The 21,837-nt window shown below is 38.9% G+C and overlaps 1 protein-coding gene across 31 annotated transcripts in view; it reads left to right on the top strand.

The window, feature by feature from the left end:
- Nucleotides 1–21,837, top strand: part of SOX5 (SRY-box transcription factor 5) — a 504,910-nt gene that overhangs the window by 272,677 nt on the left and 210,396 nt on the right. For all 31 annotated transcript variants that reach the window (XM_058420241.1, XM_058420243.1, XM_058420242.1 and 28 more), the window contains one exon: nucleotides 14,614–14,824. In XM_058420241.1, the coding sequence (XP_058276224.1) occupies nucleotides 14,614–14,824 (211 nt within the window). The remainder of the gene's footprint in view (nucleotides 1–14,613; nucleotides 14,825–21,837) is intronic.

Below are 21,837 nucleotides of genomic sequence, written 5' to 3'. Positions count from 1 at the left end.
GAATATTGGAAACAAGTGTGTGTCATCCTTGTCCTGTAACTAAAAGTGCAAAAGAGTGGATAGAGCCAACCTCTTCAGAACTCTTCTGAATTTTCTGCATGCATTTCTCAGGCAAATCTTTGAAGACTCCTGTAAATATAGGATATTAGCATGTATTATTTCTGAGAAAGAAGATGGAAATAAAAATATTTTTAAAAAGAGAAAGCTGTGAGATTTTGTCGAAGCCAACATGAATTAAGGTGCAGTCCTTTAAAATGGATGGCTGTGTTAAAGCTGACAGGAGGGCTTGCCACGGGAATTGTGGTAGGAAATAGCTCTTCATCACCGGCAGAAGATCAGTTTGTACTGTTGCAGTTTCCTTTTTTGCTTTCTGATTTATCAGTTGTCTGTCGGGTAGTCTTTTGAACTGTTTTGATAAATAATTGTACTTGTGAAGGTTAATGGAGTGTCAGTCCCTTATTTACTCTCAAGTCAAATGTAGTGCATGCTAGTCAGAAGTGTAGGTCGTGCTTCATGACTAGCTGACCTTAATGCTTTAAAGTGTGGTTATAGTCAGATAAATGACTGTAAAAATGACATTAAAGGGTCCTATGTTTTCTGTCTTGCTGTGGCTTTTGAGGTCAAATTTAGTTGCATAAAAATATGATATTTCTATTAATTGGCTATAATGCTATAACTTAACCCAGGGTTTGAAAATATGCTGTGTCTTTTTTTGCTTCACATCTTCCCTAGTAATAAACACTTTGCAAATGGTACTTTAATATTTTGTTGATAATATGTCTGCAAAGCAGAGTCCAGTTCCTTCTTCTGTAGCTGAATTGAATCTTCAGTGCTGAGGGCAGTTTAAAAAAAAATAGCCATTAAAACAAGTAGATAGACATGACTCAGAAAAATACATGGGGAACAAATATGTTGAATACAGGTGACATTTTAAAGTTGCTCTTCCTTTTATCCCCTTACGTAGCTAGACGTTCTCCTGTTGCAGAAGCAGAACACAGATACTTTTCTTCTGAACTTCTACTAATCTGTGTCAGTCTCAAAGTAATTCAGTCTTGCAGTCAGAAGAGTGACCAGCAATTTCCAAAGATGTTTGTTGCTCTGTTTTCCAGGTTATTTTCCTTAGTGTTTTCACTGGATATTTTGTTTCTTTTCAGTAGTGCTTAAACCCTAAAGTAAAACTTAAAATTAACTACTAAAATTTGAGGGATTTTAATGGCTAGTTCTGACCATGTTTTGTTTATCACTGTGCATAATCTGAGCTCTTAACTTACTCTGTTGCTTGCAAGGAGAAAAGTTTTACTCTGTATTGAAGTGAATAATAGCTGACAAGAAAATTAATAAATAACAATGGCTTGAAATCAAATGTGTTCAGGAAGTGAGATTTCTAGAGCAGTTTAGTCTTCTGAAAACGTGAACCCATTGTTCACTGAAAGTAACTTGTGGAGTTAAATGCAGTTTGCTCATGGGGATCTTCTGAAAGTCTTGCTGAGTTGTTCAGTGTTCTGGCCAGCTCCCGTAGAAAACAAATGTGCTGAAATCTGGAAAACCATGTTGATAATCAAGATCTTAATGGAAAAAAAGTTTACAAAAAGATTGATTGTTTTAGGCAGTCCTCGGAAGTTCTCCATTTAGTCACTGGAAATATAATTTAGGTATTGCTGTTTGATTCCATGGGCCTTCCTAGTCCCAGGTTTTCTCCTTTGAAGGGGATGTTTTGGCTGATTTGGGTAATTGTGATTTATATACCACCATTCTGGATGAGCATGGGGCTGGGTTCAGATCGGTTCTGAACCGCTCAAACTGGATCCAGCCGCATCAGACCGATTCTAACTGGTTCTGACTAGTTCAAACCTGTTTCAACTGGTTGGACCCAGTTTAGATCTGAAGTTGTGACACAGTGTCATTGTAACATCCTTTGACCCTCCATTTTGAAAAGTTTCTCTGAACCTGAAATTACGAGATACCTCTGTAATGTGTGAATAACAAATCAAATAAATCAAAGTATGTTGAGAAGAGCATTATATATATGTGTGAGTGCAGCCTCAAGTTCTGTCAGAGGTGCTGTAAGGAGGATTGGGTGCCTTTCATAGGCACCAGTCTTACACGTTTTTCTTATACCTCTTTGTAACATACAAATAAGCTCTTAGCGTAGTTCCCCTTTGTAATGTCATGTGCATGTGATTTTCACTTTTACTTCACGTAATTGAATCTGTCCAGGCAATTTATTTTTGTCATCCCCCCATACATGTACATCTGAAGATTAAAAAAACTGAAATCAAGAAATTTTACGTAACTCTTTTGAGTATGCTTAATATGTATACTATAATTGTAGACCAGAATAGAAGGGAAGAGGAAAATAAGGAAAATCCTCCAAATGCACTGTAATTTCTTTTTATGTTTATGAATACCTATCTATCTATCTATCTGTCTGTCTATCTATCTATCTATGTATAAAGTGTGACTCAAACCCAAATGCCCTGTCTTTGTATTCCCCCCATCTGTGCTCAAGGTCTCCAGATGCTCAATAGGAGCTTTTTAATTATTTTTCCCTGTTTGATGTTGCTGAGTATAATGAGTGCATTGCAGAGAACGTTTTGTTAGAAACCTTCTCTACATCAGCTTAGTGCTGGTAGGCGCAGCGATACCTGGTTGGATCACATTGTGAGACCCAATTTTATTAAATTTAAAAGAGAGAGGTTTTGTAAAACCATGCTCTTGTTAGTTAAGCAATGCTTCCTCACCATAGAGCAGCCTTACATTCTTTCCAGTCAAAGTGGAGAAAATTGTGCCTTTCTTATTTGGGTTGGGCAATTCTGTGGGTTTTTCAGCATCACTTCATGATGACTGAAAACTACAGGGAGTACTCAGAAATCAGTGATTCAAAGAGGAATTTGGAGAAGAAAGGCTATTTCCAGCAAAAGTTATTCATTCTTTGCTGATGGTGGGTAGTTGGCTGAGACTATAGAAGAACTGATGTTCCTTGGGGTTTTTTTACTTTGTTTGTGAACATGACGTACATCAGTGCACAAAATTAATTGTTAAGGAAAATACGTTGTGCGCTTAGTCATCTACAGGAATTTGATTTCTTTAATGAAATGGTATAAGAGAATGAGAATGAACTGCTTTAAAGCTAATAAAGATCATTTGTATTACTCAGAATAATTTAGGTAAGTGATGAGAAAGGGGAGGGAAATTAGCATTTCTGTACAGTTTGCTTGCTGTGTAATTCTTAATCAGGAATGTCACAACATCCCTTGATATCATCTTATCACAAAGGTCTCTTCATAGTAGGCAATGTATGCTGCTGACTGCAGTTTACAAAAACAGAAGAAAGAATAACTCATGTGCAGAGTGAGAACAACTGTGAATCTGTCATAAATTAGAATTTATTAGGGTATTTTGCATCACTCAGCCACAGTCTAAACTGGTGAGGTCTGTGTACGTTTTAAATCTTGTTTAAGCTCTGCTTGGGTGAGCTTTAGAGTGGGACTTAAATGATAAAATGACATCATGCTGCTCCCTGGAGTAGACCATAATGTTACCATTTGAGGTGTAGTAAGCCCCAGAAGAGTGAGCAGGGAATTAGTTCTTGATAACCCTTGGATGCTGAATGTGCTCTGCCTTTCCTCTGCTTTGGCACCTGGCAAGTCAGTTCATGCCATTTCCTGACTTGTCCTATATACAATACCACAAAGGTGTTTTGTGGGGATTAATTTAAAAAATTCTGAATGGTTCAAACCCATGTTATGTTCATGTATCAGTGTTACATTGATTGACTTCTGTCATATTAATTTCTAATAATTATCCTGATATGTTTGGCATTTTTGATCAAACACTGTCCTTTGAAGTGAACAAGATCCAAATAAGTTTGATTCCTACTCTGTAACATGTTCTGTGGATCTTTCTGTGAAAGGATTTATTCTCTGTTTATAAGCACAGAATATGTATATTCTTTTTCTTTTTATATCCTGTGCAATCTTTCCTCCAAAGGTGAGAAAACTACTTTGGTTTACACCAGAACTCCAAATTCTGTTCCACTAAAATAGTGTAATGGTTGTAGATAGGAACAAAATCAAGTTATAAAAGAGCAGAATAGGTGAAATAAGTTTTGTAGGGAAAACAAGTCTGTTAATAACTGTTAAAGAGGATTAAACCAGTTACTGCTTGGAAAAGTCCTGTAACATTACTTAAGAAATGTCAGAGAGTTAGTAGTAGACAAAGTAATTGAGGTCTGAAAAGCAGGTAGCAGAATAGAGAACTTAGGTAAAAGCAGATCCATGAGTCCCTTGGGATGGATATTCATTGCAAAAATAAATAAGACTAACATTCTGAACCAAAAGAATTTCTTCTTTTTTTTAAATTCCTCTTCTTATGATGTAGTAAACTCTGGTGGAGACAGTGAGGCTATTTCTCAAATAGCTATTCCATTTTAATTAAGTTATGTTTTCTGGCCCTTCTTGAAAATGAAAACTTCCAGAAGATTTCTTTCAGAAGAAAGAAACAGTGTGATGCTAATCTCTGTGGAGGCAAAGACTATTATGATGGTTATCATCTTGTATGTCTTGCTATAATCTTTCGAAAAGCAGAAGAACAAATACAAGGTAAAAGTAGATAAATAGATGTGAACAGAGAAGGCTCATGAAAAATACACAACGTATAAAGCAGAACACGATTATTTAAAAACGTGTAGCGAATTTAGCCAAATACCTGCCTTTCACGGAATCTCAGCATGTCTTGGGTTGGAAGGGACTTCAAAAACCAGATTCCAAACCCCTGCCATAGTGGACACCTTCCACTATCCCAAATTGCTCCAAACCCCATCCAGCTTGGCTGTGAACATTTCCAGGGCTGGGCCATTGACAACATCTCTGGGCAGCCCGTGCCGGGGCCTCCCCACCCTCACAGTAAAGCATTCCTTCTGTGCATCTGACCTAAATTTCCCTTCTGTCAGTTTGAAGCCGTTAGTCCTTGTCCTGTGACTACAGTTCCTGCTGAAGAGCCCCTTCAGAAACTGAAGGTGCTTTGAGGTCTCCACAAAACCTTCTCTTCTCTGGCCTGAACAGCCCCAGCTCTCTCAGCCTGTCTCCACAGGGGATGTGCTCTACTGCCCTTATCAACTTCATCACCCTCCCTTATGTAGGATGTGTGCAAGATTCCGTATAATACACGAGTGGGCTGAGATCTTTAAAAGCATAAAGAACAAATGATTCCCAAGTGATTGATTGTTGCAAGTTGCGTGGATTTCACTCTGGAAGTGTGCATGCATTGAGCTGGGCTTCCTTCATACAGTCTGTCAAGCATCTCATTTGAATGTTCCAGGTAAAGTAGCTATAAAAAAAGGAAAACAAGTAATGAATTAATTGATACAGCTGGAGCAGGTAATCCAAAATACAGCAAAAATCTAGATCATCAATGAAAAAAAGGCACTTGGGAAACAGTGATGCTGAAAAATGCTTAAGTGTGTTAAAACAGGTTGCATATGAGCTTGGCTTGTTGCAAGACACCAAAAAAGGCAGTAACAAGGTAATTGTCCTCATAACTCTGCTAAGATTGTATGGGAAATAATGTGCTCAGTTCTGGCTATGTTGGAGAAAGAAGCAAACTGGAGGGATTTCAGATGCAAGAAACACATTATTAAAGAGCTGTAGGAGGTGACCTGTGAGGGAAGATTGAGAGAATAAAGCCTAAACATGGTCGGTAATAATAAAGTATATGCTAACTGTTCCAAAAAGACATGGATGGCACAGTTCTGACGGGGATGAGGAACAGACCAGTGCACTGGAAGAAGCACCTCTATGAGAGTTGTGGTTTGAGCAGAAGTGGAGGTGAGACAGTGTTTCAGAGAAATGAGAATCTGTGGAGTATTCATGGGAAGAATGGGAAGCCTCACTGTCTTTCTGAGACATTCTGCTAGCCAAATTAAAACATCTGGGACCCCACCAAAAGTGTGAGCACGCCAAGTGTGCACTTCTGTTACAAACCTGCTTTTGGTATTTGCAGAATCCCCCCTGCCTAAGCAGGCAGAACATGAGCACAGGCCTTTGTGGGTGCAGGATGCGTGCTTTTCTTTTGCTCCCCAATTGGGAGGGTTGTTCTTTCCAGACAAGATATCCTCTGCAGAGGCTCAACACAGAAAAGGCAGCTTTAACTATTTCAAATGTGCCTTGCCTTTACTTTCCTCCCAGCCACCCAGCCGAAGGAATGAAGTGAAATAATCTGTCTGCTGCAAGTTTTTGTGGGCTACCAGAGAACAGATGAAGTAATCTGACATCCCTTTCCATCTGAAAACTGCAGTGAATTGAAGTGTGAAAGCTGGGAGCAGTCCAGGAGCCACTGCTGGCCTATGGCATTCCTTTTATCCTGAGTTCTGTTCAGATAGTCCTCTCCCCTTCTTTCAAGGAATTAGCACAGACAATGGGTTTGTTTCATAGTAACAAAGCTGGTGATCAAACTGGCTTTGACACTCAACATAGGTTTTATTACACTCACAAGCCAGAGTTGTTGTATCTGGTTAGTAAGCTTGTATTTTTACAAAGATAATCGTTTTATACTGCATGATTTCCAAACTATTAGAAGGGTTTAACGTATGCTGAAGCCTCTACCAAGCTGTTTTGATAAGCAGTCTTATTTTTTGTTTAGCAAGGTCTTACGGGCGATCTTTAGTCCCTCAGGGAAGAGCTCATAAAAAGTCTTAAAAGTGCTTTTGCAGAGCTTTATTTATTATTTTTAAGCATGAAGATTGCTAGCACAAAGATAACAAGGCTCTTATAGTACAACATGTTCTTTGTTTTTGCAAGTTATAGCTAACATATTAGGAGTTCTCAGAATGCCAGTTCTGTTTGTTAAGTGTTTTGAGAGCAAATAGATGTAATCCTATATTGCGTTATTTTCTTAAAATGAGTTTAGCTGGAGAAAGAAGCAGTAGGAGAGATCTGGTCTGAGTATGGGTGTCAGGAATCATGTCACTAACCACATTTACCCATTACAAAGTAGTTGTTACAGTTTTATTGTATTTAATGTCTAAGGATTTGCAAATTACTTTTATATACAGGGAACACTTAGAAATGCAAGAAATGGGACAGAGAGGTGGGCTAAAAATAAACCCAAAATATAGACCACAGAAGAAAATAATTTAAAAACCCCATGCTTGGCATTCAATATAAAAATGTTCTAAAATTTCACTCACAACATTTTCTCATATATTTTTTACTACAAACAGATCCACGGTTTGCATATAATTCTTTGGTTTTTAATAAATCAAGTAGAAATGATGGGATGAGAAATACTAAACTTGTGCTGTACGTTTGGGGATGGGCTGGAATGCAGAACAGCCAGAGGAGAAATGTTTGTTTTAAAGCGTCGGTTATCAGATTGTGCTCTGTGCTAGAGATAGTGTGATAATGGTCTGGTGAAGAGGCACAGAGAGTCACCCAGTCACACTGTGCTTGTTCCACCTCTTTATTTTCAGACACTTATAATGGACTCAGTGAGAATTAAATGAGTATGTGTATTATTGTGCATTTTCAGAAATCCCACTAGGCACCTCCTATCTGTAGATACTTAAATCCTTGAAAAATCTGTTCCTGTGCTCTCTTAAGTCTCAGAGGATAAAGTTAGAAATCAGTGCAAAACGGATTATAAGTTTATAAGTACAAGTTACTCCTTTTGTGTGAATGCAACCCAACAGTTTTTTGCGATTCCTCTCTAAACCTTGTAGATGATTGAAATTTTCTCTTGCTCGTGCAGTTGTGGCAGCAGTCTGAGTACAGTGTTATTTGGAAAAAATCAAGGTGCATTTCAGTGTTCCTGTCAGATATTGTGGGGTGGCAAGTGATATATGAGAGAATTCCCAATTTCCGGTTTCAGGTGATTGGGCTGTAGTGCCCCATGGAGTAATGTAAGAGTAATATAAGGACTGAGTATTTATTGCATCAATAAAAATGAAAACACAACTGCTGTGAGGCTTTTGGCCAATACTCTCTAGGCTTTTTATATCAATTACATAAAATACCCCAAGCTGCAGGAAATATTCATTAATATCTCAGTTTACATAGGGACGAAAAGGGTAAAAGAAGGGAAAGTGTCTGATGTAGCAGAGTTCCTATGACACAAGGCTGGTTTTTTGAGCTTTGAACCATTTTCAGGCAAGTTCATGGATATCAAACCCTGGAAATACCTGTTAGTCTTCCCACTGAAGCCTCTGTCAGTGTATCTTCTGCTTCATCAAGAAGAGATCATTAATTAGATGCAGCACTTGATGTCAAATAAATACAAACTGAAATAAATAAATAAAGTTCCATTACAATGTGAAATTTTAACATATTAGAGGGAGAACAAGATGTCATCAGGATTATATAAGTCTAATAATTGATAGCACCTCCAAGATATGGATCGTAGAATTCCAAATACATTGTGTCATTAAAGCCAAATCAACATTTGGCTTGAATGTATTTCTCTTGATGGTAGTAGCGTGGTCACAGTAAAAAGAAAAAAAAAGTGTATCTGTAGTCACTGTGTTTAGTTCACCTAACTCAGATAAAAGTTCCCTGCCACAATGACTTCTTCAGCTTACTCTTCTGATCCATTCACTTCCTTCTTCACTCTCTAGTGCATTTTATTTCCTTGTTATCATTAAAATCACAGTCGTAGGGAAATAAGTAATTGGTGTAAAGATAGTGATTGGTTTGCATGGGTCTGATTGCAGACCCATAGGCTTTGGAATCACGTCTTTATATGATGCCCTCAACCACTTTTATCCCTCTTTGGGTTATGTGTTTACCTTCTTCCACCTGTTTTTCCCCTTCTATGACCTTCCATACAGTCTCCTGTTTGCTTACTGCATCCTCCACTGTTTCCTTTTAAATCTCCTTGGGATCATTCCTCTCCACCACTGATGAGTAACTCTATTACATGAAGGAGACTTACAGACAAGATACCTATTTAAATACAAGATAGATGGAAGGAATTCCTAACAGATGAAGAGCACAGTGTCCACTGGGATGCCTTATGGAAATATGTGTTTCATGTTCCTGAGGGTGCCAGGTTGAGAGGCACCATAAACCAGGCAGGTTTGTGGTGATACCTGCTCTGCAGCCCCTGTGACACAGAGTGCAGAAGGGGAAAGAGTTTTCCAAATCACTTCAGTGTTTTGAAACTGTGCTCCTTGTTGAAGCGTGATGGCACTTATGCTCCTGATACATTGATTGAGGCAAAGATTGTAAGTGAAAGGTTAAGAAAAAATTAAGGATCATTCTTGCTTTAAGTTAATATTGTGTGTCTGTTTTGTTTCTTTTAAACATTAACAAATACTGGAAATGTCAGGTTGAGTTTTCTCATAATTGCTGGTGGGCCTCATTGGAAGTATTTCTATAGCTTCCGGATTTTTCACTTGAGTGGCTGTGCTGTTGAATCTTACACATAGATACTTATTTCCTAAAATATTATTGGGGAAAATAATTTTTAAAAAAATAGGAAACAGTACTAAATTGCTGGAGAATCATTTGTCTTCAGAAGAGTGAAGTATTCTCTTTTCTGATTATCTGTTATGTCATACTGTTACCAGCTTCCTGGTCACTATGGAGACTATAAAATAGATAGGCCTACGTGTCTAATGTAGAAAGCAGAGAAAAAAATCCTGCCTTTGGTCTTCTTTACACATTCGAGAAGAGTGAAGTATGGGCAAAATTCCAGCTTTGAAAAAAAGAACCTTTTTGGTTCCTTTCAGGATCACAGGCTTCTTAAAATCAGACAATATCTGTGCTTGTTTTAAAGACACAAGTATTTACTCCAGGTGTTTTTGGCTGCAAAACCAGCAGCTTGATCCTCATGTTTTTTTTTTTTATTTTTTGTTTTTTTCCTGCAGATGCAGACTTCATGCATACCATATGGTGGTAATTAACAGTTTCAGACTTAGTTCTCAGTTTTCTTCTGCTTCGATTCTTGGTTGGTTTGGGACAAAATTTTAATGTCACAGAAGCAGAGTGTCTGAGTTTAATTGCAGACAGGAATAATATACATCTCTAGATGAGGAAGGAGAAGATGAGATCTATTTAGAGCACTAAGAGATATTTTGGAAATCTCACCGAGTACAACCTGTTTCTTTTCATTAAGCCTTTAAATGTTCCTCTGTAGAAATGAAATAGGCCTCCCTTGGACCCTGGAAACAGAGGGAGACAATTTGAAAGATACAGCTGGAATGAAGAATTTCTTTTAACAGCACAATATTTGCACTTTTTATGAGAGCAAGGGTAACATTGTGTAATCTTTAAAAAAGATATTGCTCGGTGAGGACAAGTCCATTGTCCAGTGACATGACTTTTCCTGTCAATCACAAAGGTGACAAGGGGGCTAGATTAAGTAAAGCTTGCCCAAGATTAACAAAGGAAGATTATTGACCTCATCCTGAAAGGGCAGAAGCCTGTTTTATCATTAAACCTTGGAAGAGGTATTTCCTCTATAGGTGGAAAGCTGTTTGGCAATATCGAGGCAACTTTCTTGTAAATGAGCAAGTCTTCCTGTGGATTCTAGCTTGGAACAGAAGAGGAAGACACCAAACGTGGGCCCGTCTCTTTTCTGTTGCTGTTGCTTGAGGGGGGAAAGAAGGGCCTAGAGTGTTTGCTTCAGCAAGATCTGTGTAGGTCCTTGTCTGCCTTTCCGAAGTGGGAAATCAAGAAGCAGCAGCATCAGGTGTTTGGTGAGTACCATCCCAGCCCAGAGCTGGAGGAGATGTTGGGCCAGCACGGCGTTAGCAGAGCAATTCGTGATGCAAATGAGCAATAGAGCCCCATCCACCCAGCAGCTGCTGCCTGCATAAAACTGTTACCAGGATTAACAGTGCCAGAGGCGGGAATGTAATCAAACTGGAACAGGTGAAATGGTTGCGCAGCTGAGGGAGACTGTTCTCCAGGAAAAGTCCTGGCTATTTTGGTGGCTGAGAGATGGGTCTTGAGCGTGGCGTGGTGGACTTAATTGTAAAACATCGGTAGTAGATATTGATGTTTCTTAATACCGCTTCAGAGTGTTGTTGCTTTCCTCTCAGTTAAACTGAAGAAAATCATGTCGATTTGTCCTTTTAAAAAAAGAACCTGCTAAATCTGACTTGTTGGGAGGGAACTTCTTCTCAGGAGATTAATTTTAAACTGTTGCTGACATATCTTTCTTGCCATTAAGGATTTCTCTGAGTGTTTCCAGGGGGATAGTTAAACTCTTGTATGCAATATCAGAGGTTTTTCTTTGCTCTAAGTTTTTTGGCTTTATGCAGCCATTGACACGAGCAGGTTTTATGTGGTGGAAGAATCCTTTCTTTTTACGTGCTAGAAGTAAAAATCCAGACCCATTGAGAGCTTTTTCATGTCTCCAAGTAATGGCATAAGAAAGAACAAACTAAAAGGGAGGAACGTGAAGTGAAAGCCAAGATAACTGTTGCACTTTTCACGTTGTTGTCGTTGTGAATGACAGAATAAAAGGATCCTGGGCTTGTGGGAAAGCAGATTCTGGAGCTGGTGTGCTGGAGGATATGTGTGGAAGTGTCAGCAGCAGCAGAAGCTGGGGTGTGCTCCCATCCACCAGTACAGAAAGGAGAGGATTCCTCTTGGATTGCAAATCACGCAATGGATGTGTGATTGCTACATATCTTTCTGAATGAATAATTCACTGGTGTACTGTAATTTAGCCCACTGAGATGTGATTGCAGCTGTTCCCCTACTGTATATATGTTTTGATTGAGTCTTAAATCCCACAAGTGTATAAATAGCCATGTGTGTGATGTGCAAACACTGCATACGTGCACACCTAACCAAGTGGTCTAAAGAAACTTTTTTTGGGGGGGGGGTGTGGTTTCTTGATTGTATATTTTAGTACATAATTTACCTTAAAAAAAAAAAAAAAAATCTGTGTTGGACACTTACCTTTACTTTCTTACCCAGCTATGAAGTCTTTCTAACTATTATAAATGTTTTTAGCCAACATTTTAGTCAGAGGGTATCTCTGTTATTAATGAATTTATCATTCCAAGACTTTTATAAGATAAGAGATTACTTGTGCCTGTTTTACAGGTAGGAAACTGAAATGCAGGGAAAAGGTGGTATTTTCCATGGTTTCACAGTGCAGTTGAAAGAATAGGAACTGACTGTTCAGAGTTCATGATGCTTTATTCACAGACTAATGCGTTGTTCCCCTCACAATTCCTTTCCCCTAGAAAGCAAGGCAGAGTTTTAAAAGTACTTGTGAGTTTCATTTGAAAGCCAAGCAATTTGTGATTTTGAAAACCATCTTATATTACTTTACATAATCATTCAATCCTTGTGTTCTTGTGCTTCTTCTCTTGTAACAAACTGGTTTTATACTCAGAATATATTTGGACATAAAAAACCCCACTTGCATGTACTCCAGATGTTCATGGAAGCAGCAGCACTGGTACCTGAAGTTTAGGCAACTTTTACAAGTACTTTTTGCCTGTGGCCAATGTGTGACACACAGAAATGGGAGTGAAAGTCTTTGGGACCTGCTTTGGATTAAAACAAAGAATTAATTCCTGTTAAAATTAAGAAACACGCTGTTTCTATACATGACTGATGGCATAGGTAGATTTAAGAACTGTAACTAAGGATGATATTTGGCTTATCTGTCTCAATGTGTGAATAAGAAAGCAGCTTTCAAGATATTTCCTCTTTTAGCCTTGTGTGTAGGAAAAAAATTGCCACCTGGTGATAATGGTTTCATCATTTTAGATAAAGTCTGAAATGATGCTGAAGTTAACCATTTTGCTTGCTTAGATTAGTGTTAAAAAAATCAGTTTGTTTAAGTCTATATGTGAAAAAAAATTGCATTTGGCTTCAAGTTTTGAAGTCCGGTGTTAGCAACTACAAATTTTCCAAGTGCAGAACAAAAATGGAGGGAGTTGCAAGAAAATTAAAAAAAACAAAAAAAGGCATTTCTGTTGATTGGAGTTGGAAAATTTTTTAGGGCTTGGTCAAAAGCTCATTGACGTCAGGAGAAAGTCTCTCATTAACATCACTGGGTTTGGTTTTTGGGGCATATGATGGCCCAGATTGTAATCTCAGTTAAATCCGATTCTCTTAAGGAATTTATTCACTGGTATAACACATTCAAGCTGCTCAAAACTGTTTGCATTAAAAGTTTTCTTAGCCATAGGTAATCTTTTTGCCACAACAAAATAGCCTGTGAAAACAAATATATTTTCTTTATTGCTTGTTTTCCATGCAGCTTTACTCAAATTTTGTTGAAATAAGTTGTCACCACTTATGTCCTGTTTATAGAAGTATATATTTTTTTCTGAAATACTGTGATTTATTAGAGAAGAGACATCAAAATTATTCAAAAAATATGGAATTATAACACAAATCACTAAGATCATTGTGCGTGCATATTTATAGATATATGTATCACCTTCATACCCTCTGAAATGAAATGAAGATATGAAAACAATTTAGAAATTATTAAGACTTTTTCAACCAAGTCTGTACCTCATATCACAAGATGATCCAGTGGCTTTTTTTAAGAGACGATATTCATTAAACAGCTGGAGTACAACTATGTAAGGCAATAAGACAGTGAGAAAAATACCCTGGAAAATCACATCAAGATAAAAACTGTATATGTTTACAGCATTATATTTTACACAGTATATTACTCTGCTGCAATCTTTGTTTGGAGACATTGGCCTAAGTTTTTCAGATACAGATGGCATGGATTAGCAGAGGAAAAAATGGGTTGGGAGATGTGTACAAAAGGGCGGTGTAAAGCAGACACCAAAAGAGAAGGAATATGTGTGGAGAACGTTGCTTTATGTTGGAGGAGATGTGGAGGAGAAGGCTCTCACGTTAATGAAGGAGGCAAGTTTGAGGATGCTGGGACCAGTTTTGCTTTCCATTAAAATTAATGAGTAGACCTCTGTGGACTCTCACGTGAGGAGGGTTGTGTGCATGTTCCAGGAAGTCACAGAGTTTTGCCATTGTGCTGCCAGGGAAAGTCATTAGAACCACCTTTGTGAAAAACACTGTTCCTACAAGAAATGAAGGTTTAAGACAGGAGAGAGTAGAATTAGTAAACAGAAAGCAATTGCTTCATCCTTTATAGATGTGAGTAAAAATATGTCATATGGTGAAGGACATTTAATGTTTAGTTGCTATTTTGTTTCTTAAAACAACTAGCCAATCAAGGCATTAAGTACTTTATAAAGTCAGGAAATTAATGGTCCTTGTAAAAATTGAAGTTTTGGGGTTTTTTTAGAAAGAGAGCTGTAAAAGAACAAACAATTACAGGTAATCAATACCTTTGTTATTAGGAAACCTATGAGAACAACACTTCTTCTCAATTAGGGAAAAACTGTATTTTATGTTTCTCTCTTGCAAGCTGATCTTTGTTCACTCCAGCCTGTAATCTTGGTTTATGCTTTATGGATAGGCTTTGTTCTGGGTGTTTTTGAAGCATTGCATGCCTTTTTTAAAGGTTTCAACAGAAGAACAAATAGCAATGAACTCAAAGAACAAAGGATTGTTCTTTCTTTCTTTCTGTCTATTTCCCCCCCCCCCACCACCCCTTCTTTAAGAAAAGAAAGGAATGTTTCATCTTGTTTTCTCCCTCCCCTTCCAGGAAGTTGATGGCAATAAAGTGATGTCTTCATTTGCCCCGCACAACTCATCTACCTCACCCTTGAAGGCAGAAGAAGGTGGGCGTCAGAGTGGAGAGTCCTTGTCCAGCACAGCCCTGGGAACCCCGGAGAGGCGCAAGGGGAGCCTCGCGGATGTCGTGGACACCCTGAAGCAGAGGAAGATGGAAGAGCTCATCAAAAACGAGCCAGAAGGTAAGGCCTGGGAAGCTGGCCAAAATCTTGCGTGTTCCTTTCTTTTCTCCAGATCCTTTGGATACATACACTTTTTAATTGTGCCGTTTTCTGCTCTGTTTGCTTTCCCTTGCTAGCAGAATTAAAGATCTTACAGTTCTATTCTACATTAGGGGTGAATTTTATCAGTGTCCCATCATAGCTAACGTTTTTAGCTTTTCCCAAAAAAGAGAGTCTAGTGGTCTTTTTGTTATAGATGCAACCTCCTCAATATGCCTGCAGTAAGCTAGTTTTGATCACCTGGGGGCTTTTACACCACTACTCCCCTCTCCCCATTTCTAGAACTAAAAGAAGTATTATCATCAATGTCAATGTTTCTGTGAAATGATCTAGCGTGCGCGTCGTTATTAGAAAGGTAAGAAGTTTAATTGGGAATCCATGAAAGCTTTTGTGTGGGACCAGCATCCTCTGTTTTCTGTAGTGGAGGTGCTGTGAAGACGGAGGGATTGCAGGTGTTCCCTGCATTATGTGTGGCCAGCAAGTTTCAGCTTTGGCTTACAGGTGTCATTTCTGGAGAAGGGGTGTCTTTCTGAGACCCTCTCTCCAGCTGGTGGTGACAGGACTTGTGCTCTGCGGGGTGAGACTAAGACCAAAGATGAGGATTTTTAATTTTTGCCTGTTTGGGGTAGAGTCAAAGTCCTGACTGGAAGATGAAGTTCTCATTACGCTCTCCGTAGGTATCTGCATGCATATTTACGGCTACCTTTTCGGGGCACTGTGTGCCAATTGTGTGAACATACTGAGCCTTGTTTCCTAGTGCACAGTAATGAGACTCTATTTTCATTTACACTCACCTATCCTGTTATGGAAATAGCTATTCCAAATGTTCAAAAGCAGGGCCCACCTCAGTGCTGAAGCCTGAAGTGACAGCACCTACAAGAAAATTTAAGGACAACCTGCATACTGAAATGAAAGTATGGGTACAGACACGCTGGCACACACACAAGCATGACAGGATTGTAAATTAGGCTTTTCTTGACTGGAGCATGCTGTAAGGGTCTGCTGGGAAATAAATTCTTTGTCTAAGCATTTTGGTTTTTTAATATTACTTACAGCATTTCTTTTGCATTTAGGTTGATGTAATGGTCAGTGCCATAGCATACCTTGTGCCTTTGGATGGAAGAGATTGTGAGGGGAATGGGTGGGAAGGAGACCAGGCTTTTATCTGAGAGAGGAAAGAGCAAGGGGTTCTGGGCAATATATAAATATTCTGTTGAGTATGAGGTTGTACAAGCTGCACAGACTCCATTAAGGAAAGGCCACAGATAGACATGAGAATGGTTACAGAGCTTGTGCATTATCTCAGCTCTACTAAAATGAAAATATACAGTACAAACAAAAGATCTACAGCTTTGTGAAGAGATTGGGAGAGAGAGGAGGGGGAGCAACTGAATGTTGGGCTTTGCAAATGTGTGCAACAAAAAATCTTTTCTTCCCTCTAGCCATTGTTCTATTGTCTTTCAAAGGCCATTAAATTGAACAGCAGGTTGTGATGAAAATTTCATTAAGCCCTAGTTAAATCATTATGAGGGTGCCATATTCATGTCTCTGCTTACTCCCCATCCAGGAAAAAATGAATAGGAAAGAGTTGAGCTTTTTTTCCCTTTCTCCTTAAAAGCGATCTAACAAAAGTTCAGAAGTTAGAAGAGAATGGGAAATGGGACATGAAACAAAAGGAGGCCAGAGAGGTGAGCTGGCTAGGAAGAAAATTAGACTTGCATAAGAGCATTGAAAGGTGGTGAGGGACAAATACATCATTTTGACAAGCCTCCCTCCCCCTTCCCTTCAGCCAACACGGTTGTTTTTAGAGTGGCTAATTAAAAAATATATATTTCTGGGTGCAGACGGCTAAACTGTTCTTAGAGGTCCTCTACAAATATGACTTCTTTTCCCTAAACAAGTTATATACTGATGCAACACAGTGTCTTCTCCGTTTGAACTTGAGCAGAAAATTATTGTCATGTCTTCTTCATGTAGTGCTAAAGTAAAATTGTCAGTCATCACTGGTTGCTAGTCAGGTAATTAGCATATTAATGAATTTCCCTATGAATAAGGTGTTACAAGTGGGAATCTTTGATAGTACATGTAGGTAAAAATGCAGCAATTTGTGATAAATGCATATTTCAGTAATGATTTTTAGTCTTGCTAGTTTGTAAAGCTTTGTGGGATGAAGATCAAGAATCTTGGTTAAGCTTTGCTGCATTATGTCAACAAGAATAATATAATACTTTATTTCCCTTCGGGAAGAAAGGGAAACATTTGCACCAGTTGTTGAGGTTTAATTAAATCAATTTCCTGTGAATCTTTCAAAGACCAGATATGAGCCGGATTCCCATTTCTCTATGTACTCAAAAGTTTATATATTATTTAACTTGTACAATGGGCTGTGTTTGCTCTCTTTTTATTGTTTGAAATAGTCTTCTGAATTGCTGTGGGAAACGTGCTTTTCAAGCATACTCTCAAATGGCCAGTTTCTTCAAAATCAGAAAAAAAGAAAGGGCTGCATAGACAACTTTAGGTCTCAATTCAGACCCCATATCAGTCAGGGAAACAGCTTCTCTTTTCTGAAATGGGCTTTAAGGACAAGTGAGATATTCCAAAATATTGATAACAACTTTGGCTCTTTCTAAGAAACTTTATTGATACAAGGGAAACAGTTTTCTTCAATTATGTTTGTTAGAAAATAAAAGTAAGAATTAGTAATTTTGTCAGTAAAGGGCAAGAATTTTTACATTTTGAACCTGCTACTTAGAGTGCAGCAATGCACACATTGTAAACGCACCCCTGCACTCACGCATAAGCTGACAAGGAAAGCATCACCCTTCATATAAATGGTTTTCATGTAGATTTGTTGTATATATACCCATGGTTAATGTGCCCTGTAGGAACCCATCCTACCTACTTTTCCAAAAGCTCATCACTTACTTTTCCTCCTTGGATATGAGGGTTTGGTTGTTTTTGTTTTTGTTTTTTTTTGAGGGTTGGTGTTTTTAGAGGGACTTGTACTTAGCTCTAAAGCTCCTTGCTCTTTTTCTTCCCCCTCCCGCCCCTAATTTTGCCATTTTCCTGCTGCTGGATGAAAGTATGTGGATTGACAATGAGTCATGCTGACACAGAGACGTAAGTGTTTCAGTGGATCTAAAACTTAGGGAATTTTACTCATTACTAATACAGTGCTCATTTTTCTTCTCTCAAATTCTGTGGAAAATCCTTACATGAAGCTTTAGTATTAGGCCCCCAAAGGCATAAACCTATTACTGAAGTCACACAATGTTATTTTACATGAAACATTCTGTCCTTTCTAACTTGAGCTTCAGAAGAGGAGTCAGTCCCCTTTTATTCCTGGTATACAATAATGAAGATAATGGAGTGGGTTTGGAGAAGCCTTATACACTGTGACAGACCTCAAGCCCTTGCCCTGAGGGTCGTCTGCCGACCATGGGATTCCTTTTGCAGCTAAAATCATTAGGAGAATGAGATACAGGCATGTTTTTCTTCTGTTTTCTTCAGGCATCAGAGGATGGCAGAGACTCTCTGTCTGTCTGTTCTCCTCATTTGTAGAAATGAAATGGAAATCTCTTTGAAGTCACTGAGCTTGACACAAGTTTGTGAAAGAAAAGACCAAAGCAACCACTTAGCTTTTCCTTGCACTATTAATGTGATTGGATTGCTGTGTTTTAATTTATGGCCTGTGCTCGTGGAAAATTAAATCTGTGAAATCTCTGTAGCCTTTCCCCTAAACGTATGGCTTGGCTTCTGTAAAAGAAAGAGGCAAACAATTAAATTCCCTCCTATTTTTAGAATAAGCTGGAGTGTCCTTTCTCTCTTTATATCTCCTAACTTTTCATTAAGAATCAACCTTCTTTTTCCATTTTGGCAGTATATGGTTTTAACGGGTTATGTATCTGTTCATCTTTAAAACCTTCACAGTGGGTCTTCTGAGGCCAGATCCACGTTGTTGTATGGAATTCGTAGGAATTCTGCATAAAAAAGGATCAATGAACATCAGCCTCGTGACAGGGACTGAGCACGTGAGCTTGTGTGGGTATTCACAGCCATTGATTTGCATGGCTCTTTCTTCCTTGGTAAGGGCCTCAGAAACCCTGTTCAGCTGTTTAAATGAATACTTTGAATTTTCCATAAAGACACATACACAGATATACTTACATACATGCACGCACACATATCTATAACGTACTGTAGGTATTTAGACATAAATGTACATGAACACGCACACACAAATTATTCATTTACTGTGTTTCATATTTTTTCTGCTCCAGAATTTTGATCTTGTAGTCCTTAGGTCTTCAGAGGGGGAGCAGTTAGTATCAGCTGTTTAGTAAGAAGGGAATACGTGTGTTTGCAGAGCTTTAACAGGCAATGTGAGTACTAGAGCTTCATGTATTGTAGTAGGCAGCAGTACTATAAGTAATTATTTGTCGTGAAAAAAGGGATGAGAAGAGCCTCTTGGGCATGATTTTTGTCTTCTGAACATCCCCCAAAGGCTATTAGAGTTTGATGTCTAAGTTTACATTGTAAATCACAACACCTGTTAATGTGGTAGTTTAAATGGCTGTTGTTTAAGCAGTTCTGTGATCTATAAAAGTGAGCCGTACTGAATTCAGGCTCTCTAGTTGAAGTATCTCCTAACATTATCAAACTTTTAATCAGCAAATCTTGTTAAAAAAAAAAAAAAATCAAGATGTCTCCCTGTTTTTTAAGCCATAGATTCCAAAGCAGGCCATTCATGGGCACAAGAAGGGTGGCCTTTGAAATGCAGACTCTTGTTTTTAAATCACATCTGATGAGATGGGAAGAAATAAAGTGCACAGATTCGGGAAAGGCCTTAGGATACTGTAATTGGTCGAGGTTTAAAATTCTTTTATTTGGTTCTTCGCTGCCCCTTTGACAGAGTATGTGTTGAAGAGGCTTTGTGATGCTTTTCCACTGAAGGACGAGCAAGGGTACTTCGCAGTTGAGTGCTTTCAAGTTTTGTTCGTACACTCCTGCTGCCGTGGAAGGGTGCTTCAGGTGCCTTGTGGTTCCATGCTCATCTCTGCAGTCTGTCACCGGAAAATGTGTCTTTTCTTGTAAAGAGCAGGCCAGCATCAAACCTCCATGCGCTTCTTTCAAAGACCCTGCCATATGGAAATAGGCCTTCATATACTGCTGATACAAATAAAAATAATTAAAACATTTGAAAGTTTATTTGTGAAATAGGCCCATGTGAAGAGAAGGCCCTGTTAAATACTGTAGCTTAAATTTTTATTAACAAGTGCTTTAACTCTAGCGCAGAGGTAACCTAGTTTGAAGCCTTGCCAGCTCTGACTTGCTCAAAGTGAAGTTTATTCATTTGTTGCCTTCAGTTTTTAAGTGTTTTCCTTCCCAACAGTTTAGCCTGATAGTCACGGTTTATTTCGATGGATGTTTTCAAATTTTGCTTAGATTCGCTTCCAACTCTCTCTTCTTACATCCTCAAAGGTTTTTAGCTTTTGGATTTTTCTTCTTCCTTTTGATAAAGGCATCTGAGGTGCTGATACAGCATCTTAAGTATAGAAGAAAGCATTATGGTCAAGTGAGATACAGGAAACTAAGTGCTTTTGGAGAGAAGAATCAGTCCCTCTCTCCCCATCCCTGGTTCAGAATGAAAGTCTTCTCTGATGAATCTCTACAATTAAAATTTCTTTCTAGGTTGTGCTCACTCCATAATATTGAACAAGCAGGAGCCAAAGCAAAATTCTTTCTCTTTTCACTTCCTGTCTTTAACAACACAACATGTAAGTGGTTCAGCAAGGCAAAAATAATTATTTGGGCACCTGTCTGCCTTTTATCCCCCAGGTAGCCAGACTCCTCACCAGCTGTGATTCATTCCAGTAGGGGTTCTCAAAATTTGCTGTCACTTTTGACCCCATGTCATTTTTCTGTGCGTTTCCCCTGTTGTATTCCACCCAGACCGGTTTGCAGTTAGCCTTCGGTTTTTTTGTGTGCTCTTTTTAATTTTTTTTTTTATTATTATTATTATTGTTATTATTTTATTTTCATTTCCCCCTCCCCTGGAAAAGCCATTAGCTTTCTGACCTTCATTTCAGTCCTTGGATAGCTGCTGCAGAAACCTCTGCCCCAGACTGTGATACCCAGCTGTACGTGGGGGAGTGTGCCAGCGCTTTCTGCGTGCTCGTGTGCCGCAGCTTTCGGGGATGTCATTTATTCAAGAGTGAAGAGCAAGCCACCTGTTTCTCAGGCCTCTTGTCCCTCATATTAAAGGTTCAAGCCCTTGCTGAATAGTAACATCTTAATCTGGGCAACATGCACACCATTTAGCTGAAACCTATTTGTCGGGCTAGCAGGATTTGTGGGAATTTTTTTTTCCCCTTTCTCTTACCCCTGAGGCGCTTGTCACGACCGTGCATTTTAAAATTAATCAGACCTCCCAGGCTTGTGTGACTGTGTGGTTTAACACGAAGAAGTGGATATCAAGTATTTGCCCTAATTAAATAGGCCTGCTTGGTTTTGTTCTAGTGGATGCTTGGTCTTTTTTTTAATAAGAGCTGCTCACGGAGGAGGCACGGCCAGCTCTAGAGTTAGTGGAGAGCTCACTTCAAAGTTTTCCTCACCACCTGCGCCCGGGATGCTGAGACCTGAAGGGCTCCCTGGCTCTTTCTGAACAGCACAATTTGTGGGAAGCGAGCGGAGGGGGAAGGGGGAAATGCAGCCAAATGAGTGAGAGAGCGATGCGGGGAAGGGGAGGTGAGGAGCTGGGACGAGCATGTGGATTGGCTTTTGAAGTTGATTAAGATGACCTGTCATCCTGTCTGATTAGCTTTAGATCTCAGTCTGTGCCATGAGCTATTCACAAGGCTGTCTTGTGTCTTCTGTTTACCAGAAGCAAGGGAAAGCCTCTAGTACGGCAAGGAGCAACATTTGCAGCAACTCCCACTTGCTTGTTTAGCTAATGAAGTAGCCTTGTAAAAACA

The sequence above is a fragment of the Hirundo rustica genome, chromosome 4, assembly GCF_015227805.2.
Source record: "Hirundo rustica isolate bHirRus1 chromosome 4, bHirRus1.pri.v3, whole genome shotgun sequence".
Classification (NCBI taxonomy): domain Eukaryota; kingdom Metazoa; phylum Chordata; class Aves; order Passeriformes; family Hirundinidae; genus Hirundo; species Hirundo rustica.
The sequence above is the reverse complement of the archived record's forward strand: the minus strand, read 5'-3'. Positions and strand labels throughout refer to the sequence as shown.